Source organism: Bolinopsis microptera, chromosome 7, assembly GCF_026151205.1.
Source record: "Bolinopsis microptera isolate Bmic1 chromosome 7, MBARI_Bmic_1.0, whole genome shotgun sequence".
NCBI lineage: Eukaryota > Metazoa > Ctenophora > Tentaculata > Lobata > Bolinopsidae > Bolinopsis > Bolinopsis microptera.
In genome coordinates this window covers 9,325,293-9,353,037 of record NC_087078.1, presented here as the reverse complement: position 1 = coordinate 9,353,037, position 27,745 = coordinate 9,325,293, and the positions used below count along the sequence as shown (strand labels likewise).

Here is a 27,745-nt window from a genome sequence, read left to right as displayed (position 1 = left end):
AAGATTTACAGTCTGAGTTAGAGGCTATGCTTCATTGTCAACTTTTACTTTTATCGACAGATTTTTTAAAATACTATAGTTTAATTCGAATTATATTATACTGGTAATTTTATCATTAATGATATTGACATCGCATTCTAACTTATAGATTTAGACGAATAATATTTCATCATCATTACATGACAGTCGTAGCCATTGTCAAAAGTGAAGATTTATACATATTCTGATTTATATAACTGTGCAAGTTATTAAATATAATAGATAAGTCGGGGGAATGGATTAATTGGTAAACTAAACAAATTCGATCATCCAAATATGTATTGGTGGCGGCCGTTATAATTAGCAAGTTAAGCTGTCATCTAGTGTTACAGTGATTTATAATATATATAAGTATAGGAACCATAATATAATATAGCAGGACAATTTATGCTGCCGCTAGTGGGTGTTGGCTTCACAAACAAACCTGACCAGTACTATAATAACTATAACGGCTCTTGACTACTTTTTAAAAACTCATTCAGGTTCGTATTCTTGCTTGTAGCTCTGTGTGCACTGTATTGAAGGTATCCATAAGATGCTAAAAGTTTTTATTTTTTTATTTTGGTTGTTTATTTCAGGGTAACTAATGCTAGATTCAGCAGCCCTGCTCCTCCAAGTATGTCCCCCACCACCTCGCTCTCCTCCCCGGCTGTACACTGGTCAGTTTCTCAGGGGACCCCCTCCCTGAGACATGTAAATACCAGGGGCCATAACAACCTCCAGCTGCTCCACACTCACGTGTTGTCTCGAACTACCGGCACAGTTACTCTGCCAGGGTATCCGTTTCTAAAACCAGCACCTCAACCCCCCCCTGCCTCCCACAACTCGTGAGGGAGAGTGACACAGTTTAACCAGCTTGCTGAACTTGATAGGATGATGGTGGTGAAGATGATTTGTTATCTGATAACTACTATTTTATTAACAACAGCCCCCCTCCCGCTCACCACAAAGCTTGCGTCAAGAGAACCCCTCACTTTATGGGGTGAACCAGGTAACCACCCCTCTTTGTAGAAATGAAACCTAAACCCTTGCTGAGTGTGCGTGCTGGTGTTCAGGTATTAGTTACGAGGCTGCCCGGAGGACATGTTTGTACCAGTCCCGATATACCTGTATTATAGACGAGACAGACTGATACAGGTAGCTGGAGAAGGAGTTGTTGTGGCCAACCAGATGAGACATATTTTACAGTTATTGAGACAGGTTGAAGACACAACAATAGGTTAGACATTTCCAAACTCATTGTCACTATCTTGAAAACGAGTTCAAACAATCTGAAGGAGAGTCTCCCACGGTCCATTGGCAGTAAAAATTTGGGCACTGCGCCAGAATGATTAGGAGTATGATTGTCAGTAACAAAGGAAAAATAAAAAAATTGCTGGGATGTAAATGTCACAAATCATGAGATTCAGGGAAAAAATCAAGTGATAGCATTGGCATTATTAAACTGAATCTGTTTTATGGACAGGACCTGGGGAAAGCTATTTAAAGTATGTTCACACTTTTTATTTCACATTAATTCACTATTCGCAGGATCCCGGTTATTATTTGATTTGAATGTAAAATAAACTCAAATTTATTTAACTTTTAATATGAATTTAAAGTAAATGGAAATTGTTACGGAGGCAAAGGATTTAAAGATGATGCTGTCGTTTAAGCTATTTCCAATATTTTTTAATTTGGAAAGCTAGGAAGGATGTTTGGATACTGGAAACGTAGATAATTGAGGTAACTATACAATTTTATTAGCTTTCAGTTCTACAACAAAATAAAAGTTTGATTATAAGATTCGGCGTGAATGAAATATTTAACTGAGAACGTATAATGAATTATAAAACGTGCAATTTTTAGATAGATTGTCATCTATTGTCATTCATTAACATCTTTTTTATAAAAAAGCGTTTTTTTCTTTACATTGAACAAAAAAATAAATAATATTGTATTTTTAGTTTTTGCTTGAACCAACATAATAATATAAATTTTGCCTTACCCCCCCCCCCACCCCGCCCCGCCCGCAGTCTATAGGAAACGAAAAATTTAAACAATATATTGCGTTTAGAACAAAATTTATTACGCAAATTATAATATTTTTACATCTTCACACAGTGAAACTTAAATCTACAAAAAACAGAATTCAGAATGGACAGGAAACAGAAAAACTGTAGTCAAAGTAAGTAGTTAACAAAACAGAAAAAATGAAATTAATAGTAAAGAAAATGCACTATCATAATAAAAATCAGAACATTTCAACATTGTTAAAGCAGCAGTCATGATTTTAGGAACCTCGATATACAATTCATATTTTTAGTCTTAATACTGTAACCTTAACAATCGCTCATAATTAAAATATAAATGAATAATCTTTTTCCAATTTGTTTCGATCTAGTCATCCGTCGGGTCGATGGTTCTGCAACAGGGAGTAAGAGCAGTGTGATCCCATCTTCCCGTTGTGGTATCGCACCTGGCCTCAGTTCTATCCTCGTTCATTATCACATAGGTCGGATCATCATCAGCACAGGTAACTTTGAACTTGTAGTCGCTTGAGCCGGCCACTTTCTCCTAGAATTGAACAAATATTTTAAACAGAAGACAGAAAGGAATTAATTGAATTTACACGAACTTAATTTCTCTTGTATTCCGCTCCCAGATTATTACATCAGTCCATATAAATAAGATCGGAAAAACAGAAAGATAAGACATCTTTGCTGCTGATAAAAAATAATTATAAATTAAGTTATTAATTCTAGAAAGTAGAATGATTCACCTTTGTAAGTACTGTGTTTGGTGGCTTAGTTAGGGGTCTACACCTCCTCTTCATCGCAAGTTTCACTTTGCTTGTTGTGTATTGTTGGCCATTTTCGAACGTAAATCTAAAAGAAAAGTTATTCAATTTCATAAAGAATCGTGCTCATTATATAGTTGATCAATCATACATAAAAACTAATTTCTAACAAATTAATTACATCCTTTCATTGGATCCTTAGCAGCTTTAAGTTTGCAAGGCATATTTTACGAAACTTTAATTTTGTTATTACTTGAAGTAGTAAGACCCATCATCACAGGAAAATGCTTTTTTCATCTCATGGTTCACTTCAAGAGGAGTACGTGAGGACATACTCGGTAAATTCACCGACACTTCTTTACCACTCTCTGAAGATTGAAACTATTAGAATACAATGTGGACATTTCATCCTTTGAAATGCTAAGGGATTACTCCTTCGACCTGAACCACCGAATCTTGGCATCAAATATTACCACTACCAAAACTAAAATATTGAAGAAAAAAGTGTTGATTACATTGCAGTTGTACATGTAGTCGAGTTAGACCATTTCTTGGATAGAACTTTCTCACAAGTAGTTGAATTAAAACTATTTTATCTTTTTTCTAGATACTTAAATTATCTTAACTTACGTTCATGAACTAACATTACACTTAATGGTTCGGGTCCAATTATCAACGCTACATGAAAGAATGCAGATTTGCCCTCAAAGTCAGAATCGACCACTGGCACATTAGCTGAGACAGCTTTCAAAGTGATCAGACCTGTTGTCACTTCGAAACCAGACATTTTAATTCGAGCCTTGTATGCTGAAATTTTACAAGTGATTCATAATGTGAATTGTAATACTAATATCAAATTATTGAGGACGGACGTGTTGAATATATGTTAACGATGCGATCCGAATAATTCTTAGAAAAGTAGATAGCTAGTAAAATTACAAATAAAAAATAACAGGTTTAGTTACTTTACTCAGTGCTTAATCATTCACCTGTTATATCGAATTTCTTTATCTTATCAATGACCAGGGTTGCAGACATGACGCTGCGATCGTCTAACTTTGAGAGGACGTTATGGTAGCCGGCTCCTGTTCCGAGATCTTTCCAGTTGCTGTTCACGCCTACATGTGTAGAATTTTTGATGATGATAGATAACATTTGGGAAGTCGATGTGATAAAGCAAAGTGCCTGTGCAGTAAAACCCTGAGTTTGGGGGAAGGAAACAACCGCGGTAAAACGGGGTTTGCGGTAAATATTTTATTATATTATATTATTGATGTGATAAAGCAAAGTACAAAATAATTATTTAACAGAGCTAAAACGTTAACGTGAAATAAAGTTCTAATCTTACCCTTTAGCTGCAGCCAGGTCACGGTTACACTTGTTGTGCTGGAGGCTGTGAAATAAGCAGTGAGCTTGAGCCTTGCTCCGGAGATTGCCCACTTTGGTAAGATGTCAACAAATGTCTGTCCTGTTGAGATAAGATCGAGTAAGCTAATACCAAGATATAGATAGTTTTAATTTATTAAACTCAAAGTTAAAACATATCAACATGCAAGTTCAATTCTCCCCCTCCCAACAACCGTTTGATAATTAATTTCCCATTTGCAATTAAAACTCATGTATAATACAGAAAAGTAAGTTACCAACTGATTACCTATTAGAAAGATTTTTCCGGTAATTGAAATTTCTGAAGGCAACCTCGAATTGATAGTGTATTTGTACTGTCACCAAGATGTAACCCAACTCCAGAAAATGCGCGCGACAATCAACTCCAGAAAATGCGCTGGGGGGTCTACTGCCTCGTAACACAGTGCTGAAACGTATATTTACATATATAAGTAACATAAAAGCCGCGCAATTATGGAGTTGGGGAATTGAGCCGCGGATTTTCTGGAGTTAATCACGACCTGGTGAGGGTTAGCCCCTCAGATCGACATTATGCCTGCTGGTCTCACCAGTAGGCATTATATATTTAATTTTCAGCACCTGTCGGCTGATTTATACTCAGTAACTTTGCATTAGTGTTTCATATTCTTTTTTGTTTGAAAATGAAAAGGCTTTTATCACAGTTAAACTGAATAATTTAAAAATATCAGTTGGAGATAATGTCACTGGTATCATGTCGGAAGTTTGCTGCTTATCATCAATGACTATCACTGCACGGTGCTGTGTTACATCTGATTCTTTTACACGCTGGACGACAAGACTTGTAAACATGACATCGTTCTCTGGATTTGCCACACTATAGTAAAGAGTACGGTAGCCATATGATGGAACGTTCGTCCAGTTTCCTTCAATCATGTGTTTCCAGATCATAACCTCGATAGTCAAATTGTTTGTGGCAGTCAGGAATGTGGTTAACATGTCTTGATTTCTTTCCACAGCCCAAACTGGAGATTAAGTGAAGCCGGCTTACTAAATTGAAACCACCAACTTTCTATAGTTACTTACTTCCGGCTTCTTCTCTTCTTTTTTCCTGCACAAAATATCGGTTCAGATAGTTGATTTAACCAGTTAATAAAGTTGTTGAAATATTGAGCATAAAAACGAGAATTTGGCCGTAGTTAAACCATCCCTGTACAATGAGGAGGAACTTCGGTGTAATTAATTAACGCATAGCTGACGCTTCCTAAACAAATAATTAAAGGGGAGTGGTCTATTGCGAAGAAGCAGACTTTTGTCGTCAACGTAGCCCCCTTTTTCCACTTCATATATCCAAACCCGATTACTTATTCCCTACGATATTTTTTCCCTCGGCAATTATAGTAGGGAAAAAGATTTGGCATTCTTGAAGTTTGAATATACTAAGTAAAGATCTTAATATATATATGTATATTATTATCATTGGAGGACGTTTTATTATATATATATCGTGTATAAAAGGGTAGTTCAAAAATCAACTAATTTACTTATTTTTGCCAAATTTTACCCCAGCCGTGGGCAGTTGTCTGCGGACAGTGGTCGGGCTATCTAGATACTGCCTCACACACATTAATCAAAGTTTTCTATCTCTAGCTCTCGAAGCTCGAAACTGACAGTTTATATGGTAGATGAAGGCCAAGGTAATGTAGTTTTACATAGAACGCAATGTATCTTACACTCATGTTGAATATGTGATGGTCCTAGTAGAGTGTAACTTAACTTACTTTTAATTATATCAACAGCGTTGAAGTAAAGGTGAAGTCGGTAACGGTTAACTTCAGCCTTCTCCTTCAAGAGTGGCCGGGAGAAGGGTCGGGGAGGAAGAAACATCGACTCAAAATTTCTCTTCGCCGGCTTCATGATCTGTCTGATCTCCTTTTCCTCATCCTCTCTGCTGAGCCGAAGGAAGTTGTGGATGTGAACACACGTCCTCACAACTAAGGTGGTCATCTCCTTTCTCGTATGGAGAACATCAAAAACTCTGAATTTTCGGGCCAAGTGCCCAAAACCACACTCGACCACCATTCTCGCACTGCAAATAACAAGGTTTGGTTTAGAGGTAAGCAATTATATTCCATAGTCGTATTAAGTTAATAAGTGCTACTTATAACAACCTAATTGCCAAACATCAGCATTATGTAGAATGTTAAATGATGGAGATGTTTATTTTCATTTCACAAGGGCAAAAAAAGGGCAATGAAATGAGATTATAAATCTTATTAGCAATTAGTAAAAAGTTGAAAAACAACCCACAAAATTACTTTTGTAAAAGCAGCAATTCACTCGATAATTGTACATCATAATATATTATATATTACCTGGATAAGCGGTAGTTGGTATTATCCATTAGATCCTTGTCCTCCATCCCGTTCCTAACCCTGAATGGCTTCATCATGTGGGGCTGAAGCCCGAAAGCGTCGTCCCCGACGAAGAAGTAGTTGACCAATCCACAGGATCTCTGAAGTCAAACGACAAGTTTAAAAAAGCTTTCCTATCCTTTTACATCTTAATTGTAAAAAAATAAACCACGTCTATCTCCACATATACATTTGTATCGTTATTTGCTATATATAAGATTAATCATATTAACGGAAATCTGACCTTCTCGTCTCTGGGGAGGTAGTTTGGTGCAGGAATAAAGCTGTCGAGGTGGCCCTTGTTCAGAGCTGACCCAAGTCTGTCCTCTGCCCATACACCTCCATCACTCCTTGAACCATACGCCCCCACATTAAAATGTATGAACCTGCGAAAATAAATTTTCATCGATCCAAATCAGTCAAATAAATACCCAAATTCGAAAGATTTAAAAAAAGGTATCGAATGCCTGAGCAGAATTTATAATACAGCTGATCAGAATGAGGAAATTATCAACAGAAAAATCAAGGGGGGGGGGGGGGGGGGATCATGTTATTTTTTGTCCGTTTTTGTCCGTTGTAAATTTTTATTTAAATTTTCTCCACAATTTGTAACAGGCTATCTGCAGAAATGGGTAGCCCGGTTAATGACCATGGTCCTTTCTCAAACTTTTAATCCTCAATTAGGTACAAAGAATAGTCTACACATTTTTTAATAACATAAAAAGGGATGAAAAGTTTTATTACTGGAGAGTAAAACTTTGTTAAACACAAAGATTCTTGAGCACATTTTGAGTCCTACTCAAATGCGTTTAAAAACATTTTAGTATATAACAATAAATTATGTAAACAATAACACCAACAATAATTATAAATTGAACAAATTATTGAGAGATGAAAGAGAGGAAGAGGAGGAGGGGGACTGAGGAGGGGGGACTGAGGAGGGGGACTGAGGAGGAAAAGGAGGGGGGCTAAGGAGGAGGACCCAAGAGGAGGACGACCCAGGAGGACTGAGGAGGAGGACTGAGGATTGAGCCCAGGAAGAGGAGGGGGATGAAGAGGAGGAGAACCCAGGAGGAAGACTGAGGATGACTGAGGAGGAGGATGAGAACTGAGGAGGAGGAGGAGGACTGAAGAGGACTGAGGAGGAAGGCTGAGGAGAATGGCTGAGGAGGATAACTGAGAGGGAAGAGGAGGAGGAGGAGGAGGAGGAGGAGGGGGACTGAGGAGGAGGAGGAACTAGGAGGAGGAGGACTTAGGCGGAGGACTCAGGAGGAGGAGGAGGACTGAGGAGGAGGACTGAGGAGGAAGACTGAGGAGGAGGACTGAGGAGGAGGACTGAGGAGGAGGACTGAGAAGGACGAGGACTGAGGAGAACTGAGGAAGATGAGGAGGAGGACTGAATAGAAGGAGGAGGAGGGGGACTGGGGGAGGACTGAGGAGGAGGAGGACTGAGATGGAGGACTGAGCTGTGGAGGAGGACTGAGCACTACCTTGGGTACCTTGAGGACTGAGGAGGACTGGGGAGGAGGTAGAGGAGGGGGAGGAGGATAAGGAGGAGGAGGAGGAGGAGGAGGAGGAGGAGGAGGAAGAGGAGGAGGAGGAAGCATCTAAATGTTATTTCCATTTTGTTATTTTTTGTCCGTTTTTGTCCGTTTTTGTCCGCTCTAATTTTTGTCAGTTTTGAAAATATAGGGTTCCGAACGGAAAAAACGGATAAAAAACATGATATTCCCCCCCCCCCCCAGGAGGAGGAGGAGGAGGAGGAGGAGGAGGAGGAGGAGGAGGAGGGTGACTGGGGAAAAGACTGAGGAGGACTGAGGAGGAGAAGGAGGAGGAGGATGAGGAGGAGGGTGACTGGGGGAGGACTGAGGAGGAGGGTGACTGGGGGGAGGACTGAGGAGGATGAGAAAGACTGAGGAGGAGGAGGAGGAAGAGGAGGAGAACGACTGAGGAGGAGAACGACTGAGGAGGAGAAGGAGGAGGAGGACCCAGGAGGAGGGCCCAGGAAAAGGCCCCAGGCTTGGAGGAGGAGGAGGAGGAGGACTGGGGAGGAGGAGGACTGTTGAGGACGAGGAGGAGTAGGAGGAGGACTAAGGAGGGGAGGAGGAGGAAAAGGACTGAGGAGGATCAGGAAGACCCAGGAAGAGGACTGAGGAGGAGGAGGAGGACTGAGGAGGAGGACTGAGAAGGAGGAGGACTGAGGAGACATGAGGAGGAGGATCAGGAGGAGGAGGACTGAGAAGGAGGAGGACTGAGGAGACATGAGGAGGAGGAGGAGTGACTAGGAAGAGGAGGGGGACTGGGGAGGAGGAGGAGGAACTAGGAGGAGGAGGACTTAGGCGGAGGACTCAGGAGGAGGAGGAGGACTGAGGAGGAGGACTGAGGAGGAAGACTGAGGAGGAGGACTGAGGAGGAGGACTGAGGAGGAGGACTGAGGAGGACTGAGAAGGACGAGGACTGAGAAGGACGAGGACTGAGAAGGACGAGGACTGAGGAGAACTGAGGAAGATGAGGAGGAGGACTGAATAGAAGGAGGAGGAGGGGGACTGGGGGAGGACTGAGGAGGAGGAGGACTGAGTTGGAGGACTGAGCTGTGGAGGAGGACTGAGGACTACCTTGGGTACCTTGAGGACTGAGGAGGACTGGGGAGGAGGTAGAGGAGGGGGAGGAGGAGGAGGAGGAGGAGGAGGAGGAGGAAGAGGAGGAGGAGGAAGCATCTAAATGTTATTTCCATTTTGTTATTTTTTGTCCGTTTTTGTCCGCTCTAATTTTTGTCAGTTTTGAAAATATAGGGTTCCGAACGGAAAAAACGGATAAAAAACATGATATTCCCCCCCCCCTCCCCCCTCCCCCCAGGAGGAGGAGGAGGAGGAGGAGGAGGAGGGTGACTGGGGAAAAAACTGAGGAGGACTGAGGAGGAGGATGAGGATGAGGAGGAGGGTGACTGGGGGAGGACTGAGGAGGAGGGTGACTGGGGGAGGACTGAGGAGGATGAGAACGACTGAGGAGGAGGAGGAGGAAGAGGAGGAGAACGACTGAGGAGGAGAACGACTGAGGAGGAGAAGGAGGAGGAGGACCCAGGAGGAGGGCCCAGGAAAAGGCCCCAGGCTTGGAGGAGGAGGAGGAGGAGGACTGGGGAGGAGGAGGACTGTTGAGGACGAGGAGGAGTAGGAGGAGGACTAAGGAGGGGAGGAGGAAAAGGACTGAGGAGGATCAGGAAGACCCAGGAAGAGGACTGAGGAGGAGGAGGAGGACTGAGAAGGAGGAGGACTGAGGAGACATGAGGAGGAGGATCAGGAGGAGGAGGACTGAGAAGGAGGAGGACTGAGGAGACATGAGGAGGAGGAGGAGGAGTGACTAGGAAGAGGAGGGGGACTGGGGAGGACTGAGGAGGAGGACTAAGGAGAAGGATGAGGAGGAGGACTGCGGAGGAGGATGAGGATGAGGACTGAGAAGGAGGACTGAGGAGGATGGCTGAGGATGGCTGAGGTGTACTGAGGAGGATGGCTGAGAAGGATGGCTAATGAGGAGGATGACTGAGGAGGATGACTGAGAGGGAGGAGGAGAAGGAGGACCTAGGAGGAGGAGGACCCAGGAGGAGGACTCAGGAGGAGGAGGATGAGGAGGATGAGGAGGAGGAGGAGGAGGACTCAGGACGAGGAAGACTGAGGAGGAGGATGAGGACTGAGAAGGAAGAGGACTGTGGAGTACTGAGGAGGATGGCTGAGGAGGATGGCTGAGGAGGATGGCTCAGGAGGATGACTTAGGAGGATGACTGAGGAGGATGGCTGAGGAGGATGACTGAGGAGGATGACTGAGAGGGAGGAGAACTGAGGAGGAGGAGGAGGAGGATTGAATATGAGGAGGAGGACTAACGATAAGGATGAGGAGGATAACTGCGAGGGAAGAGGAGGAGGAGGAGGAGGAGGACTGAGAAGGAGGATGAGGAGGAACTAGGAGGAGGAGGACTTAGGCGGAGGACTCAGGAGGAGGAGGACTGAGGAGGAGGACTGAGGACTACCTTGGGTACCTTGAGGACTGAGGAGGACTAGAGAGGAGGTGGAGGAGGGGGAGGAAGAGGAGGAGGAGGAGGAAGAGGAGGAAGAGGAGGAGGAGGAAGCATCTAAATGTTATTTCCATTTTGTTATTTTTTGTCCGTTTTTGTCCGCTCTAATTATTGTCCGTTTTGAAAATATAGGGTTCCGAACGGAAAAAACGGATAAAAAACATGATATCCCCCCTCTCCCCCCCCCCCCCCCCAGGAGGAGGAGGAGGAGAAAGACTCAGGAGGAGGACTGAGGAGGAGGAGGAGGAGGACCCAGGAGGAGGACTCAGGAGAAAGAGGAGGAGGAGGACTCAGAAGGTGGAATGAGAAGGAGGAGAACTGAGGAGGAGGAGGAGGAGGAGGAGGACTGAATAGGAGGGGGAGGGGGACTGGGGGATGACTGAGGAGGAGGAGAACTGACGAGAACGATGAGGAGGAGGACTGAGGAGGAGGAATGAGGACTGAGGAGGAAGAGGAGGAGGATGAAGAGAAGGAGGAGGACCTAGGAGGAGGAGGACAGAGGAGGAGGAGAACTAAGGAGGATGAGGAGGAGGACTGAATAGGAGGAGGAGGGGGACTGGGGGAGGACTGTGGAGGAGAAGGACTGAGGAGGAAGAGGAGAAGGATGAGGAGGAGAACTGAGGAGGAGGAGGAGGAGGACTGAATAGGAGGGGGAGGGGGACTGGAGGATGACTGAGGAGAGGGAGAACTGACGAGAAGGATGAGGAAGAGGACTGAGGAGGAGGAATGAGGACTGAGGAGGAAGAGGAGGAGGAGGAAGAGGAGGAGGATGAAGAGAAGGAGGAGGACCCAGGAGGAGGAGGACTGAGGAGGAGGAGAACTGAGGAGGATGAGGAGGAGGACTGAATAGGAGGAGGAGGGGGACCTGGGGGAGGACTGTGGAGGAGAAGGACTGAGGAGAAGGATGAGGAGGAGGACTGAGGAGGAGGACTGAGGAGGAAGAGGAGGAGGATGAAGAGGAGGAGGATGAAGAGGAGGAGGAGGAGGACTCAGGAGGAGGACCCAGGAGGACTCAGGAGGACTCAGAGGACTGAGGAGGATGACTGAGGAGGAGGTGGAAGAGGAGGAGGAGGCGGAGGAGGAGGAGGAGGAGGAGGAAGCATCTAAATGTTAATTCAATTTTTGTTATTTTTCTTCCGTTTTTGTCCGTTTTTGTCCGCTTTATTTTTTGTCTGTTTTGAAAATATAGGTACCAAACGGACAAAAACGGACAATAAACATGATCCCTCCCCCCCCCCCCCCCCAAAATCAACCACATCATAAAATTTGTGGAACAGTCAAAAAGATTAGAAAAGAAAGATCTCTTTGGGTAACATTCTAGGATTTAATATAATCAGGAAATAACCTAATTCCAGAAAAAAAAACATGATTGAGAGGGAGTGGGAACCTGACACGAAGACACATTCATAACCCGTAAGTCAAAAGATCACGTGATATCAAACTCCAAATATTTTAGACATTCCTCCAACATATTGGGACATTTATTCAACATTTAGGGGTTTCACTTTATTAATAAGAATCTGAAACTTCACGAACCTGTACTTTGCGTCGACAACAGCAAGGAGGATGATAGAGTTAAACCCCTTGTAATTGTGGAGGAGGCAACCACTTCTTGGGTGCTTCACTACTTTCACATGCTTCCCGTCAACCGCTCCTATATGTTTTATTAGCTTAGAATGATTTGTCAATATTTTAATCAGAATGTAAGACCGTCGGATCACAAAGCACAGTAAGTACAAGTACATAATTTCATTAAATATTGTACAGCATAAACTTTCATATTCTCGTAATATACTCTATAGTATAGTTAGTATTATTCCAATTCACCAACTTCTAAAGTAGCATTCCCATCTTAATCACCCCTTTTAAAGTGGCTTTGTTCATATGGCGAAAAGCCGATAAGAAAACTATTTTTTAGTGTTGTAATTATATACCTAGACAGTGGGGCAACCTCCATCTACTATCGAACTCGTCAGCTATTTTAAGCCAGTCTTCGAGATTTTTCGGGCGGCAATCAGCCTCTACACTCAAAAGATCACACAGAGCCTGACAAACCTGTAACACAAATATTTTATGAATTTTTACCAAGACATAAAGCTAAATGGTGAATGTTAACTTCGGCAGAATTTGGTTAACGTGTCAGAGACTATTTAAAACCACATCATTACACGGATACTTTTACCATCACGGTAACCAACTTAAAAGTTAATATAGGCCTAAGTTATCCAACAAAGTACATTGCATGGTATATTAAAATAAGATCTGTAAGATCTTATATCTGGCATGAAATCAAGATTAGTGAAACTCGCAAAATTTAATTTGAAAAGCATATTTTAAACGAAAGTAACACCTTAGTCCTTATTACAGAAAGCTAGTAGTGTAATTTTGAAGCGTCTCATAATTCCAATAAAAACACAACTAAACCTGTTTAACAACAAAACCCAAGTGTTGCGAGCTAATTGACCACCAAATGGCCAGAACTGTGAAACTTGAACCGCTTCGGAGGTAGCTGAAATTATTGAGTTTTACAAAATCTTAAAGGGAAATAATGTGCCCAGAAAACATCATTAATAGGAGTCGTTCATATATTACGTTATCAGCCGAGGGGAAGGGGTTTTCAAATAATTACGCCAGTGTAATTTTGACACAATTTCTATGTGTGAAACTGATGGATTGTTCATCTCTCATGTATAAAGTAATTAAACGCTTCCTCTGAGAAATTATAAAAAAATATCATAAGTTTTAAAAGTTTAAAAATATTCTTACTTCAATGTACAGGCCAACTTAGCTTCTGGAGACATCCCTGGAATCTCTTTTTTCGATGTAGACAAGAGTTTTGGAGTAAGTTTCATAGAGAGTGTTTTGAACTCTAATTTGTTCATGCCGAAAAATTTCCTGAAAAAAAACGCTAAGCACCAAGTTACATTTGATTTTATGAGAAACAATATCTTCATTTTACTGAGACGACTTGCCAAGGAACAAGAACTTTGGGTTGGGTCTTTATTAGCAAGAGATTTTAAAAAAAAGCATACATCTTTGATTGATCTAAACTCTATTTTCTTACCGATACTCAGAGTTATTTCCATGTTGTAGCAACATCCTGGCTTGGATGACAAGTCCGTTTATTTTAGGTAAAGATTTTAGATAGCGGGATTTCGGGGAGCTGAAAAAGAAAATTATCAGTTTGACGAAAAAACCATCATAGAAGAAGCTAATAGTATTCTTTGTAAGTTTTTATTGCATCAAATAACATCCATGTACCAAGTGCCAACTGAAGATACAGCCGAGTAATATGTAAAAACAGCTATGCAACTTCCTATTTGCACATTGGGGTTGTATTGTATATATACAGCTAAATATAATAATAGAGGCAAGAAAGTTTGTGGTCAGAGTGAAGATTGAAGAGGCTAAGAAATGTGACTTAAGTCAAAAATTTAAGAAAACACAGTTTTGGTACAGATACCACATTTCTAAACTTACTTGCAAGCCAGTCTGTAGGTAATTTTTGTTAGTACTCTATGCTGCGTTTTTAGGGCGACATAGGACAGGAATCTCGCAATAATCCTTAATTTTTTTTCTCTTTTCTTTGTAGCCATGTTTTACTTTTTTAAATTGGTGTCATTAAGAAAAAAATAGCGGGGAAATATAATTTGAATTTGAAAATGAATTAATTATCAACTAAATGAATTAATTATCACCGATCAGATCTGTCATAATTTGTATTTTGACCAAGTTGCAAAAGCCAGGGATAGTGTTTTAGACGAGATTTGTAGTGAAATCAACAAGACAATGTGCGAGGAAATTCAATCTTGCAATTTGATGAACAAGAGATCACTAACGAAAGAGAAACCATGAAAATGTTTGGAAACTGTTTGTTGTATATTGGACCAGTTCAGTATCCCCTGGCCAAGGAAGGCGATACCTCTTGCAGAAGAAATTGACAAGCTGAAAAGTGAGAAGATTTCAGATCAGATGCAGAGTACTATCATCGATCTTCAGAATACATACATGCTACATGAGGAGGTCTCATCCTAGTCGTTGGAGTGGCCTGCATCACACACATCTCTTTTACGGTGTATCATGTTCCTCCATTCCACTCGTTTTAGAGCTAACTGTTTTACTGCATCTCTGCTGATGTTATCAACACCTGTAAAGTCAGCTGCATCCTGGCCTCGAGTACACAGGCCATCCAGCCTTTGTGGGGTCGTCCTTTTAGTCTCTTTCCATAGTTTGGTTCCCAGTCCAGTGGTTTCCAATCCAGTAGAAAATTGGGAAACCGTGTATCTGGCATTCTGACAACGTGTCCTTACCACCTTAGGCTAGCTGAACCGATGAAAGTTTCAATAGACTTAATTCCAGCACGCCTGAGAATTTCTTCATTGGAGACATGAAAGAACCACTTTATTGTCATGATTCTTCTCAGATGGAAGACCTCGAACCGTTTTATCTGCTCCTTTGTTGTGTTGCACAACTTCAGCTCCATATAACAGAATAGTAGTAACAGCAGCCTTGTAGATAAGGATCTTGGTGGGCGTTCTTATAGTTCTACTGTTCCATATCTTTCAAAGCTGATGGAACGCACCATTAGCACTCTGGATCCTGATGTCAAGATCTCGGTCAATGGTACCATCCCCACTGATGTTGGCACCAAGAAAAACAAAGTTGCTGACCTGTTCAACAGGTTCTCCCTCCACTGTTAGCCTTATACTGTCTCTTTCGGTGTAAGGTCGCTGGGACGCACACTTGCCGATTGCCATACATTGTGTCTGGCATAAGAGGTGTAATAAGCGATAAGATCAGTGGACTCCTGCAGCCATTCTTCGGTATTGTCCATCACTGCCAGATCATCAGCGTAGTCACTATCCATGATAAAGTAAAGTAAAGTAAAGTAAAATGTATGACATTACATCATCACACATGTCTACAAAATATCATTGCACTATGTGAAAAAGTATAATAAATATTTCCCCACCAACATTAATTATTTATCAATATCAAATTATTTTAAAAAACAATTTTATCATTATCCTATTTTTTATCCTATTTTTAAAAAATGATAACTTTCTCATTTCCACCCTTCAGTTCCTTTTGCAGTACAGCACCATGACTGATTGCCTAGTGTGAACCTCAGCCAAGAAGATACCGAAGTTCAGAAAAATTAAATACAGGAGGGCCCTGGATATCACCCTGTCCAGTGCCTGAATTGACAGAGAACCAATCAGACATTTCACCATTAACCCTGACAGCACTCATGGTTCCGTTGGATGCCTGCAAGATTCTAACATATTTCTCAGGGAGACCATAGTGTCTCATGCTTGACCAGATAAACTCATCTTCTGATGGAATCAAACGCTGCCTTAAAATCAACGAAATTAACTTTAAAATATTCTTCAGAATGAGGCTATTGAACAGCTAAAATCAAAGCAGAATACCGTGCAAACGGAGATGAAAAGCTACTCTTCAGTATCAATGCTGCTTGTGCCCCGAAGAAGATCCAAGCTGCAGTTAAAAAAAGTTGAAAACCAGATTCAGAGAAGCAAAAATGTAATCATTTATGGTCTATCAGAATCAGAGAACGAGGAACTGCTGAGTAATGTTGAGGAGGTTCTGAATGAAATACTGCTGCCGTATTGGAGCTCCGAAAGAAAATGTATCCAGACCAGTAAAGTTCAGATTGAGCAGTTCTGACCATGCAACCCAAGTCATCAGAAACACCAGTTAACTACGCACAAAGGAGGGTATAGTCATAGATCAGTTTACATCTGCCCTGATAGGACTGCCGCGAAACAAGTTTACAAGAAGCTTATAGAAGAACTGAGACTGAAACAGACTACAGAGCTGAGCCTGACAAGTTTCATAGGAAATAGTATGAATGGGTACTCCACATCAATGAGAATACATGAAAACACAGTTAGTAATCAAATTACACACCAAAAAGATAACCAAATAGCACGAGAAGGATTTTCGAAATGCAACAATAACACTAATAAGTAACTTAGGTATTTTCGTGAAAATATGATAGTATTTGCTTTAGCGCTCGATTTTCTTACTACTACGGTGTAAATGTTCGAAAATATGCGCGGCGCACCTAAAATTTTGGTTCCATTTAAAATGAATTTTTTGTTCAAATTATATTAATCAGTTATCAGTTAATATATTTAAATTAGTCGTTATTAGAAGATACATGTTACGACAAAATTACGACAAAATTTCCAAAATATAGCATATAAGTACCAAAAATGAAATGCGCGCAAAAAGTCCAGATTGTGACCACTTTTTTGGATTTGTAACCAACGAAAAACAAAAACATTCGTTTTATATTATACCATATTGTGCGGTGGTCTTTTTTTAACTATCTCCATGCAATTTTTTTCGATTTTATCCGGAGAAACTTAGTCCAATCATTCACTTTTAATTGATTTTACGGTCAAAATACGATATGTAATATATAAGGTGTATTTGGGGTCACTAGCGTATCGAGCAGAAAATGCCCATAAAAGCCTCTATATACTACTGTTTAGGCTTGTATCCTTGTATCGTTGTATCCTTGTAGTAGTTTTGAAAATATTAAAATATTTTAATACTTTCTAAGATTAAAAATAGTGAAATCATTAAAGAACAATGCTGGATAAAATACCTAACAACACTTCAGTTGTTAGGTCCATACAGTGTTTGTACTGCATGTATTTTGACCTACTTATATTGGGCATCCATTTGAATCTTACCCATTCCTACTAATTTTTCATTAATCAAAAAGGAGAAATTTTCCAAATTATGTGAGTGCTGCTACATACACTTCAAGCCCCCCATGACATGTTCTAAATCACAGACTATTAGATGATGAAGTAGGACTTCCTTTAGACAACTTTTATCCACAAAATTCCTAGGAGTTACAATTGATGAGAACCTGCCAACGGAAGATCACATTTAAACCCTTATATATATATATATATATATATATATATTAAGCGAAATATAAATCATTCCACATCCACTATATGTTGACTTCGCTGCTCCCTTCCAGAATTCCTACATCAACAACTATATTATACTTTGTTTGAATCCCATCTCTCTTAATGTATATCTGTCTGGGTGGGGCAGTGAAGCAACATATAAGCTTTCTGTTTACCACCCAGAAGTACTGTCTTATAGGTTTAAGACCTGTGCGCATTCCAACCCAATAGGGACAAAAACACAAGAACAAGTTTTCATGAAAGAACATACTTAACCGCTATTCAAACATATTAATATCCTAGTAGCTATCCAAAATCTATATACAAATGTATAAACATCAAGGACTTTAAGGGAAAACTTAAAGCTCACCTGTTCAGAAAGTCCTTTGATTTGTACTGTACTGAGTAACTAATCCTTTATTGAAGGTTACAATATAAATAAAATGTTTATCTTATAGCAGGTCAATTTCACGTTTAAATTAAATTATTTTAGGCTATTAATTTTCAAGGATTTTTGGGCAACATTTAAGATAATAATCTTTTATTGCGTTTCATTGTGTCTGCCAACAAATTTGTAGTGTAGGTCGGAAAAGGAGGTTCTATCCTGGGACACCAACATTTTTTGGGTTGGCATCCGGGAGAAAGCTACCTTATTCTTTGTATTTTGTCTCAAGTACTAGAGCATCTTTTTTCTTCTCTTTTTTCACTGTCTCTACTTTTATGTAGCCCAGATTGTTTGGTATGACTGTATTGGATTTCCAGATATAATCTTTATCATCAGTTACTGTTCTGCAGTAAACTTTTTCAATCAATTTTTATTGTGTATTGGAAACTTCAGATTGTTTGTATATTGATGCTTTTTTGCATGGCCACATTCTTTCTTATTCTTATTCTATTGTGCTACCTTTGACTTTGTCACTATTGATAAGAGACCATACCTGTAGCAATCAAAACCCAACAAGTTTTTCAAAATTGTCCCATGTTCGAATGACGATTTTGTTTCTTTTTAACTGTCTTTTGACTTCCCTAATTACATTAATGACCATATATGAAATGAAATAAATGTAACTATCTTAAAGCATGCCACCTAAAAAGAACTGGGAATATGCAGTAGTTGCTGACAGCCGAAGAGCAATGAGGATACTCCAGAGTTTCCCGATAATATGGAATAAGAGACGTTAGTATTTTTTAGTAAAATATTTTTTGTTTCGGCGAAGTCCTTAATTCGATTAACCTTCACAGCTCCTTGTGTACAATTGTAATGCACATGCAATTGAAGTATCAAAAGTTCAAAGAGAATCTAGAAGCAAATTAAACCTGCAGAAATTAAACCTATAGATATGATGTGTAATATTGCCAGATCACAGTTCAATTTGTAACAGAGTTTTATGCAGATAGATAGGGTGTCTTGCAAAGCTAAAATAACAGATAACCATAATATTTTTTTGCCATACATAATCTTCAGTAGTTGCAGTGTTTTATGATCTGCAATGTATTAAGTCTCATTTTATGAGACCCAGGTCAACGTTTCTGTACTGACTCTTTGACCCTTTACAGTTTACGATATACTTTTTCAGATAAAAATTATCACCGGGCCCATTGTGTCGAGCGAAAAGAAAAGCAAGAGGAATTCCTTGTAAAACTTTTGGAAAGTGAGAGAGAATTAGCTCCTTCCAAACGTTATTGGACAAAGATGAAAGAAAGGACAAAGCAGAAATTTTGTAAGTTTCAATAATTTTACGATAATCTTAGGAGTCCTAAGATAATCGTATAATCAGATGCTGTGGAAATCAAAATATCGAGGGGTTTATTTTTATTTACAGTCATTGTATACTGTTTCAAAAAGACCTCTATAAATTGAATCAAGCAAGGGTTTGCATGATCCACGTACCAGGCGCTTGCAAAGTTCCGGCGACCGGCACGCAGCACTGCTTTCTTACAAAAAATTGTTGGAATATTTTTAAAATTACAAATTTATCCAGGGGCGTCAGTAGAACAGAAGATCGAGCTGATTAAAAAGAACATGATAAAACTGTTCGATAAAAGAAAAATGGTAAATTTCTTGTCTGTGAATTTGATTCCAATCATCCCTGAGGCAGTTTTCTTTTATCTCTAAATTAAATGGTTATTTTCGTCTTAACATATATAATCTGAAGATCAGAAAAATGAAATGGTATAAAAGTAAAGGCATTTTTTAATGTTTTATCTCTCATTTTAGGGGGAATCAAACCCAAAAATGAGGTTTATGGTTGGGTCCCTCCTTGATTGGCCCCCTAATGAGCTTCTCTGGATGGCGGAGTTCATGCCAACCAACAATTTTGGTGACGGGAGATCTCCGGGGGAGCGTTTGGCAATGGTAGGTTTTTAAGTTTTTCAGTGACAGATTCGCAGCATTTTTCAATTAAATGACCAATTTGAGTTACGTCAGGGATTCCTTCGGGAGCATGTAAGATTATATCCAAAGTTTGTTCGCCAATGGGGTGTGTCTGGGTGTCAAAGATCTTCAAGGTGGGTGCTACTTGTGATGAACTCTATAAGGATGGGGTGGTAATACTCGGTCTGGCCGTCTGGAAGCCCATAGAATTCCAGTTCAGAAACCGAGTAAGGAGGTGCGGCTACTGATGAAAAGCCTCCTTAAAGTTTATTTGGGTTAGAAACGACATCTGGGTCCCTACCCTCGCACAAGATTATTCTCAATTTTCTTGTTGTGTTCCACAACTATACTTCTGTATACTTCAGTGATTGGGCTGATGACTCCAGTGAAAGGGCTGGTGACTCTAGTGAAAGTTCTGGTGACAATGAGAAAGACCATAAACCAGGGATTCCTTCGGGAGCATGTAAGATTATATCCAAAGTTTGTTCGCCAATGGGGTGTGTCTGGGTGTCAAAGATCTTCAAGGTGGGTGCTACTTGTGATGAACTCTAGAAGGATGGGGTGGTAATACTCGGTCTGGCCGTCTGGAAGCCCATAGAATTCCAGTTCAGAAACCGAGTAAGGAGGTGCGGCTACTGATGAGAAGCCTCCTTAAAGTTTATTTGGGTTAGAAACGACATCTGGGTCCCTGCAGCTACCCTCGTACAAAATTATTGTCAATTTTCTTGTTGTGTTCCACAACTATACTTCTGTATACTTCAGTGATTGGGCTGATGACTCCAGTGAAAGGGCTGGTGACTCTAGTGAAAGTGCTGGTGACGATGAGAAAGACCATAAACCAGGGCTTCCTTCGGGAGCATGTAAGATTATATCCAAAGTTTGTTCGCCAATGGGGTGTGTCTGGGTGTCAAAGATCTTCAAGGTGGGTGCTACTTGTGATGAACTCTAGAAGGATGGGGTGGTAATACTCGGTCTGGCCGTCCGCGTCTGGAAGCCCATAGAATTCCAGTTCAGAAACTGAGTAAGGAGGTGCGGCTACTGATGAGAAGCCTCCTTAAAGTTTATTTGGGTTAGGAACGACATCTGGGTCCCTACCCTCGCACAAGATTATTCTCAATTTTCTTGTTGTGTTCCACAACTGTCAATAGACCCTTATTTTAAAGTAATTTAATAATTCCATTTAATCATTATGCTGTTTTATCTTCACAAACCAAACTCAGGTGACCCCATCAACCAGTGACAAGGGAAAAGAGGTAAGAATTTTATTATTGTGCTTTAAACGTGACAGGGTGTAAACAAGTTTGAATAAGAGATCAGTGATGATTACTCAAGAACAGAATTCCATTTATTACAAATAACGACGACTCAGCTGTAGGCTATGACTTCCGGAGATTGTGGAGTATTTGTTCATGTTGCACTTTATTCGGAGTTACTGCCACCAAGATGTATCTAGGTTGAACGGAGAAATTAGGTCTCACGCAAACCTAATTCCTGCATGAGACCTAATTTTTCCGTTCGACGTTACATCTTGGTGACAGATAGCATATATTATTTTTTCGGCCAACCGCACAATAAACATGGCCGTATTGCTCTTGTTCATGCTACTACTTGTGCTAATTTGTGCTTGATTCCAAAGTGACAATCCTCATTTCAGAAAAGACGAAAGACCATCTCGAGAGGGCCAGGGAAGCAGCCACAGCAGACGTGCAGCCATAGCAGGGAAGCAGCCACAGCAGCCACGCCCACACGGCCAGTGTCAGCAGACACGCTCTCGCTGCACTTACAGTCACCTTTACACTTGCAGCCATCCCCGCACTCACAGTCATCTACACCCCCACAATCACGCTCACCCCCACCTTCACACTCACCCTCACACCCACCCCTGCACTTACCCCCAACCTCACGCTCACCCCCTGCACCTTCACACTCACCCCCAACCTCACGCTCACCCCCTGTACCTTCACACTCACCCCCAACCTCACGCTCACCCCCAACCTCACGCTCACCCCCTGCACCTTCACACTCACCCCCAACCTCACGCTCACCCCCTGCACCTTCACACTCACCCCCAACCTCACGCTCACCCCCAACCTCACGCTCACCCCCAACCTCACGCTCACCCCCACCTTCGCGCTCACCCCCACCCACGCACTCACCCTCAACCTCACGCTCACCCCCACCTTCACGCTCACCCCCACCCACGCACTCACCCCCAACCTCACGCTCACCCCCACAATCATCCGTGACATCCTCTCGGACACCACCACCACCATGTGAGTACTTATATTTAATGATAATATAACTTAATCAACATACATTTTTCTTAGATACGCTCAATTAAGAAATGGTTAAATTTTAAAATCAGTCGGTCTGGCCGCCTGGAAGCCCATAGAATTCCAGCTCAGAAACCGAGTAAGGAGGTGCGGCTACTGATGAGATAATTAATTAAAAATAATTTGGGTTACAAACGACATCTGGGTTCCTACCCTCGCACAAGAGTATTCTCAACTTTCCCATTTTTAAGATGCTGCATGATATACTGCAATGGTTTTGAATGCTATTTGTATATTCTGTAAAATTTGGAAGAGACATACTATATCATCTTGTTATTGATGGTATTAATATTATTCGCAGGTTCAAAGAGAAGGGTAAGAAGAAAACATGAATCGGTTGGCTTGCAACCTAGTAAGTTTATGAGGAGATTGTAATATAAGATTAGAAAATTTACCAGGATTGTATTGTATAGGCTGTATTCACAACTGCAACCCAAAATTAATGGGTTGCATTAATTTAAATAAAAGTACATACGTTTTTGCCCTAAAATATTAAATATTCTCACCATATTATTATTTCACAGCATTTGAAAGAGTCATGCTAACATCATACTACATCCACCCATCATTTCATAACGAATGTCGACCTCGTAAGTAACAGAAAGGACCAAATAAATCGCACAAAGGTTAAAATACCTGTCATACATCCCGGTCCCGATCCCCGGATCCCGATGGCACCATGGCGGTACTGTTGTGGCACTCTAGCGGCACTCTAGCGGGATTGGGCGAAATCTGTCCTACAGCGACATCTGTCCGACAGCCAAATTAGGGATTTCGGACAGATGTCGCTGTCGGACAGGAGTCGTTTTTGGCGACATCTGTCCGAATTTCGGATTATATTGTAATTTTTGTTCACATTCGTATTTCACGGGTATGTTGCAGTTGTTGCTGATGTGATCCATTGAGAACTGATCCATCGATTGGATCGTGATTGACTAGTCGAGGACAGGAGGCAGGAGCGTGCTAGCCGTACACTAACAAGCTGTTGATCACTTCACAGGACACAGCCTACATGAGTACATATTATAGGACAGCGGTATGGAGATCAGTTATCGCAATCAACAATGGCAACCAATCTTCAGTTTATCCCTGGACGCAAACAAGGCTCGGAGAACCCTGTCCTGAATGGCTTCCGATACGTACCGGAGACTGGAGACTGACGTCACTCGAATCTGGAGGCACCTGAAGCCCATCCTTCCTATAGATTATAGACATGGCTGAGTTTTGTTCGTACTACGAAAACACTCGGATGGGGACATCAACCACCTATCGACAACTTCAGAGAATTGTAGATGATTACAAAAACTATAGAAACCCTATTATATGAACATTAATATAACATTTAAACTATTGTTCAATTTATCGACATAAAATGAAAATAAAATATGGTAGTAAACTATGGCTCAGTAACAGTTCAAGTTCAGAACTTGTCTCTGATTGGAAATGTGTCGTATTGAAATCAGATCACAATTTCGGACAGATGTGGTTTTTTTCTGGTACCCTTAGTCGGACAGATGTCGCTGTCGGACAGGAGTCGTGTTACCCTCTTGCTGCACTCTAGCGGCACCTTACTCTTAGCGGCACTGCTTTAACTCTTAATCATGTCCGCTCAAAAGCATAATAAAATGATTGTAATTTCATCAAGACATCATTATATCTTTCACAATAATCATGCCTTGTTTATTTACCAGCCTTGTTCCAAATGCTGCAGATCTTCAATCGATCGCTCTAACACCATTCCAATTATGATCTAGTTAAGGTGAAGGTCGATGATAGTCGATGATCTTCTCGTTTTTCAGCTTGTCAACTTCTTCTTCTTTAAGAGGTGTCGCCACCCTTAGCCAGGGGATACTGTACTGATCCAATAAATGAATAAACAGCGGACAGTTTCCAACCATTCGCAGAGTTTGTCTGTCGTAACTAATCTTTTTTCTTCGACAAAATTCAAGATTGAATATCATCGTAGTTTGTCTTGCTAGTATCTCTGCAAATCTCCGAAAATACATGGGGGCGTGGGCCCATACTTGTGCAGGAGGTGCTTTTTGCTCTCAACATCTGTGTTTTGGTGACCCTCAGGTCCTTTGATTACATACATTTCGTCCTAGAAAATCTGATTTTATCGGAGTCTTATACTTTTGAGAATATTTAATGTTGTTCATTCATTGTGTAAATTTGTATGTAATTGATCGATTTGAAAGATTTCAATTAAAAAAATTATCCCTGGCATCTGCGACTTGGTCCACATAGGAGTCATGAGAACCATACGGAAACAAATTGCGAAGGGCATGAACGGAACAAGGGTTTCATGACGTATAATTCTGTCCACGAGTTGTATAGCGACTAGCGTCCCCACACAAAGGCACATGATTTTATATCAGCTAATGGGTGTTGCGATGAAATTCCTTTTAATTCAGGATACACTTGAGGTATCCGATAACAATAACAAGTCCTACGTCGTGCATTTTCTAGAATCTGGATTGGTATGACGCAAGTATTAACTTGACATGAGGAATTGAGGACGGAAGGTGTAAGGATTAGGAGGGAGCAGTGAGAAGAGGGGTCAGGAGAACGACAGTGCTGCCATGGTGCCATCAGGATCCGGATATATGACAATAGTCCACAATCGCAATACGAGCGTTAGTTGGCATCATTCACACTATTACCAACGAAATAACTTTAACAATTTTGAAACAAAAAGTATTTAAAAGAAATAACTACAATTCAGGTTTCGACGAAGATGTTGTAACGCCACGAGCCTCAGACTTGGAAGCCGTTATAGGCCATTTCGGTGAGAAAAACATAATTTTCTTGTATCATCAACAGGAGGGAAATATTTAAAAACACACATACATAAAGGGGGGGGGGGGGGGGGGCAAAGGTCAGGATTCCGTAACCAAAGTTTGAAAATTCGATTTTTGGGGGCCACACCCAATCAACATTGAATTGCTTATACCCGTGTTTGCGAACATGTTAGAAACTCCGTTGTAACATATTCATGATATTGCATACAATAGGTCATTTAATCCGAGATATAATCTGAAAAGATGGCGCAAAGCGGATTTAAAATGACGGATTTAAATGAAGTTATCAAGCAATTTGTTTATCTCGTCAGAAAAATTGACGGCTCTCTGTACGATTCCCATAATGCGGATCTAGCCTCAGCCCTCAACCTATTCACCTGATCACACGTAATGAACAAACGTTTTATGCTGCATATCTCGCCTCTCGGTCATCTGAGAAACTATAACTCTCATTTTTGTTGACATACGTAATTTAAATGACCAAACACCATTCAATAACATTTGGCTCGATCCGACTATCCAAACTATATCATATAAATGCGAAAATGGACCTTCATTTGGAAAAATTAACAAGAATATTTACAATTTGACAAATTCCTTAAGGCCAACGTATGGGTACTGACTTTTCCCTCCCCCCCCCCCCCCCCCCCCCCCCTGTATATTTAACATACATATATTTATGTTTCAAGATTAGAGAAACTAATTTGCAAATTGCAATATAACTATATGTATGTAGAACTTAAACGAATATGGTACAATTATAAATCAGCTTGTCGCAAATTTTTTCCCAGACATTTTGCATTTTTCCCTAAGTAAATATTAAAGTCAATCAAATGAAATGGAAAGTCTATAGGAGGCTATCAGTCTATTTATACCCACACCGCTAGTTAAGTTCTATTCCGCTTAACACTATTATAACAATCCCAACTTAGTCGTATATAAATCAGTGGCCATGTTAAACTTTTACTAGATCGTTGTTTCATGTTAGCAATAGCGCACAGCACACACGTCCCTTTAGGCCTGTGCTCTGCCAATCATATGTTTTCAGCTATTACATTCCTTTAAATATAGAATTACATTGTTTTACCCTAATTTTCATCGTTATTAACGGCATAAATTAGAGATTTTGTTTGACTGAAAAATTTGACTGAAAATGTTTGATTTATCTCATTCAATTCGATAGTTATCAGTCATATAATATAAAATTTACACTTCAGTAACGTCGACTCCGAAACGAAGTCGCCCAGCGACGGGCTTCACAACTTCAGGTACAGGTGAGATGTAAGAATGTGATACTATTGTCTTTCATCTTCCAGTATATATACCTAAGAACACTTGGTCGGCTCACTCCCCTTGCATGCGTTTGGCACGTACGTCTCACATCACTTGATACGAGAACCCCCTTTAGCAAGAGCTCCCGTCCCTTATGTTATCTACGAATCGACCAGTCAGATCATGTTGACTTCTTAATGTACAGCTATACTATGATTTACAGAATTGACATGTGAACTCTACCCTATATCTAGCTCATTTCTGGGTCAATTAAATTCTACTGATGGACCACATACGTCACATCACTAATTATACGTAATATGATCTGACCCCTAATAATCGCCCCCCCCCCCCCCCCCCCCTTTGTCGGCCTCCCGCCCACAACCATTTACTTTTGGCCAAATTTTAAGAAAAACAAATAGAAGGTCTGATATTTAACTTTTTCCAGTTGATGAAGCAGAGGTGGGAGAGGAGCAAAAAAAAACATCAAAGGAACATATGGAAAATTATTATGTCAGACTTTTATCAAGACAACATATTGATATGACTGATATTTATGAGAGGCTAAAAAGCGAGAGTGGAACCCTCGAATCTGATACCCTTAACAGAAAAACTTGAATTTATTGTGGTAAAATTTTTGTATATTTGAGTGGTTTCCTGGTCGAGTGAAAGGAGTATAAGGTCATCCGCCCACTGGCCACAGTAGGTGGCTAACAGCCATATTTGAAAGTACGGGGCAATTTGGAAAATCTAGGAGGCAGGACATATCTCTGAGAAAAACTTTAAAAAGGTCAGGTGAGAGTGGGTGACCTTGTTCTGTACCTTTACGTATCTGAAAGCGTTTACTGAGATGACCTGATAATTTTATGTAAGCGTACGAGTTTGAGTACATATTTGAGTACATATTTTTGAGGAAATTGTAGAAGTTTCCAGTTATGCATTTTTTGCGAGTTTGAGGAAAAGGGCTTGACGGCAGACTGAGTCGAATGCTTTTTTTAAATCAACAAATACTGCATATATACAGGTTTCCCCAAAAGTTTATATTTTGAAGCTATAGTTTTCATGGTTAGTATGTGATCATATGTTTGAGCTTTCTTTGTGAAGCCTAGTTGGTTAGGTGGATCAGGGCAGTTTTCAGAGCGGAAGTGAATGAGTTGTTCTAAGAGAATAGTTGAGAAGAGTTTTCCTATGACACTGCTGACAGCAACTGCACGTTAGTTGTCAGGATCCGATTTATTACCCTTTTTATGAAGTGGAGATATAATGCTGACGTTCCAGGGGTAAATTCCTTGTGAGAAACAGCCGTTGAAGAGGTTCAACATAATCAATTTATGATTGGTGTACAGAGA

General features: G+C 40.8%; 2 protein-coding genes across 3 annotated transcripts; one reads left to right on the top strand and one right to left on the bottom strand.

Moving 5' to 3' along the window:
* Window positions 1-2,100: 2,100 nt before the first annotated feature.
* Window positions 2,101-14,338, bottom strand: LOC134818289 (uncharacterized). 2 transcript variants are annotated; one of them, XM_063827779.1, is made up of 17 exons: window positions 14,144-14,338; window positions 13,728-13,826; window positions 13,430-13,558; window positions 13,088-13,172; window positions 12,598-12,718; window positions 12,200-12,317; window positions 6,842-6,983; window positions 6,559-6,698; window positions 5,965-6,272; window positions 5,270-5,294; window positions 4,473-4,631; window positions 4,167-4,286; window positions 3,808-3,936; window positions 3,449-3,625; window positions 3,072-3,186; window positions 2,801-2,906; window positions 2,101-2,595 (listed from the first exon to the last, which is right to left on the bottom strand). In XM_063827779.1, the coding sequence occupies exons 1-12, from the start codon at window positions 14,257-14,259 to the stop codon at window positions 4,271-4,273; spliced, it is 1,458 nt and encodes a 485-aa protein (XP_063683849.1). In that variant the 5' UTR covers window positions 14,260-14,338; the 3' UTR covers window positions 2,101-2,595; window positions 2,801-2,906; window positions 3,072-3,186; window positions 3,449-3,625; window positions 3,808-3,936; window positions 4,167-4,270. The 2 variants fall into 2 exon arrangements, with proteins under 2 accessions (XP_063683849.1, XP_063683850.1); XM_063827780.1 differs by lacking the exons at window positions 2,101-2,595; window positions 2,801-2,906; window positions 3,072-3,186; ... (2 more) ...; window positions 4,167-4,286; window positions 4,473-4,631 and having other exon boundaries at window positions 4,877-5,294; window positions 14,144-14,333.
* Window positions 14,339-18,696: 4,358 nt separating this feature from the next.
* LOC134818361 (uncharacterized) lies at window positions 18,697-27,745 on the top strand. Its single transcript, XM_063827872.1, has 10 exons — window positions 18,697-18,793; window positions 19,194-19,337; window positions 19,599-19,669; window positions 19,835-19,972; window positions 21,211-21,243; window positions 21,645-22,263; window positions 22,625-22,675; window positions 25,049-25,111; window positions 26,342-26,398; window positions 26,845-27,745. The coding sequence occupies exons 1-10, from the start codon at window positions 18,697-18,699 to the stop codon at window positions 27,012-27,014; spliced, it is 1,443 nt and encodes a 480-aa protein (XP_063683942.1). The 3' UTR covers window positions 27,015-27,745.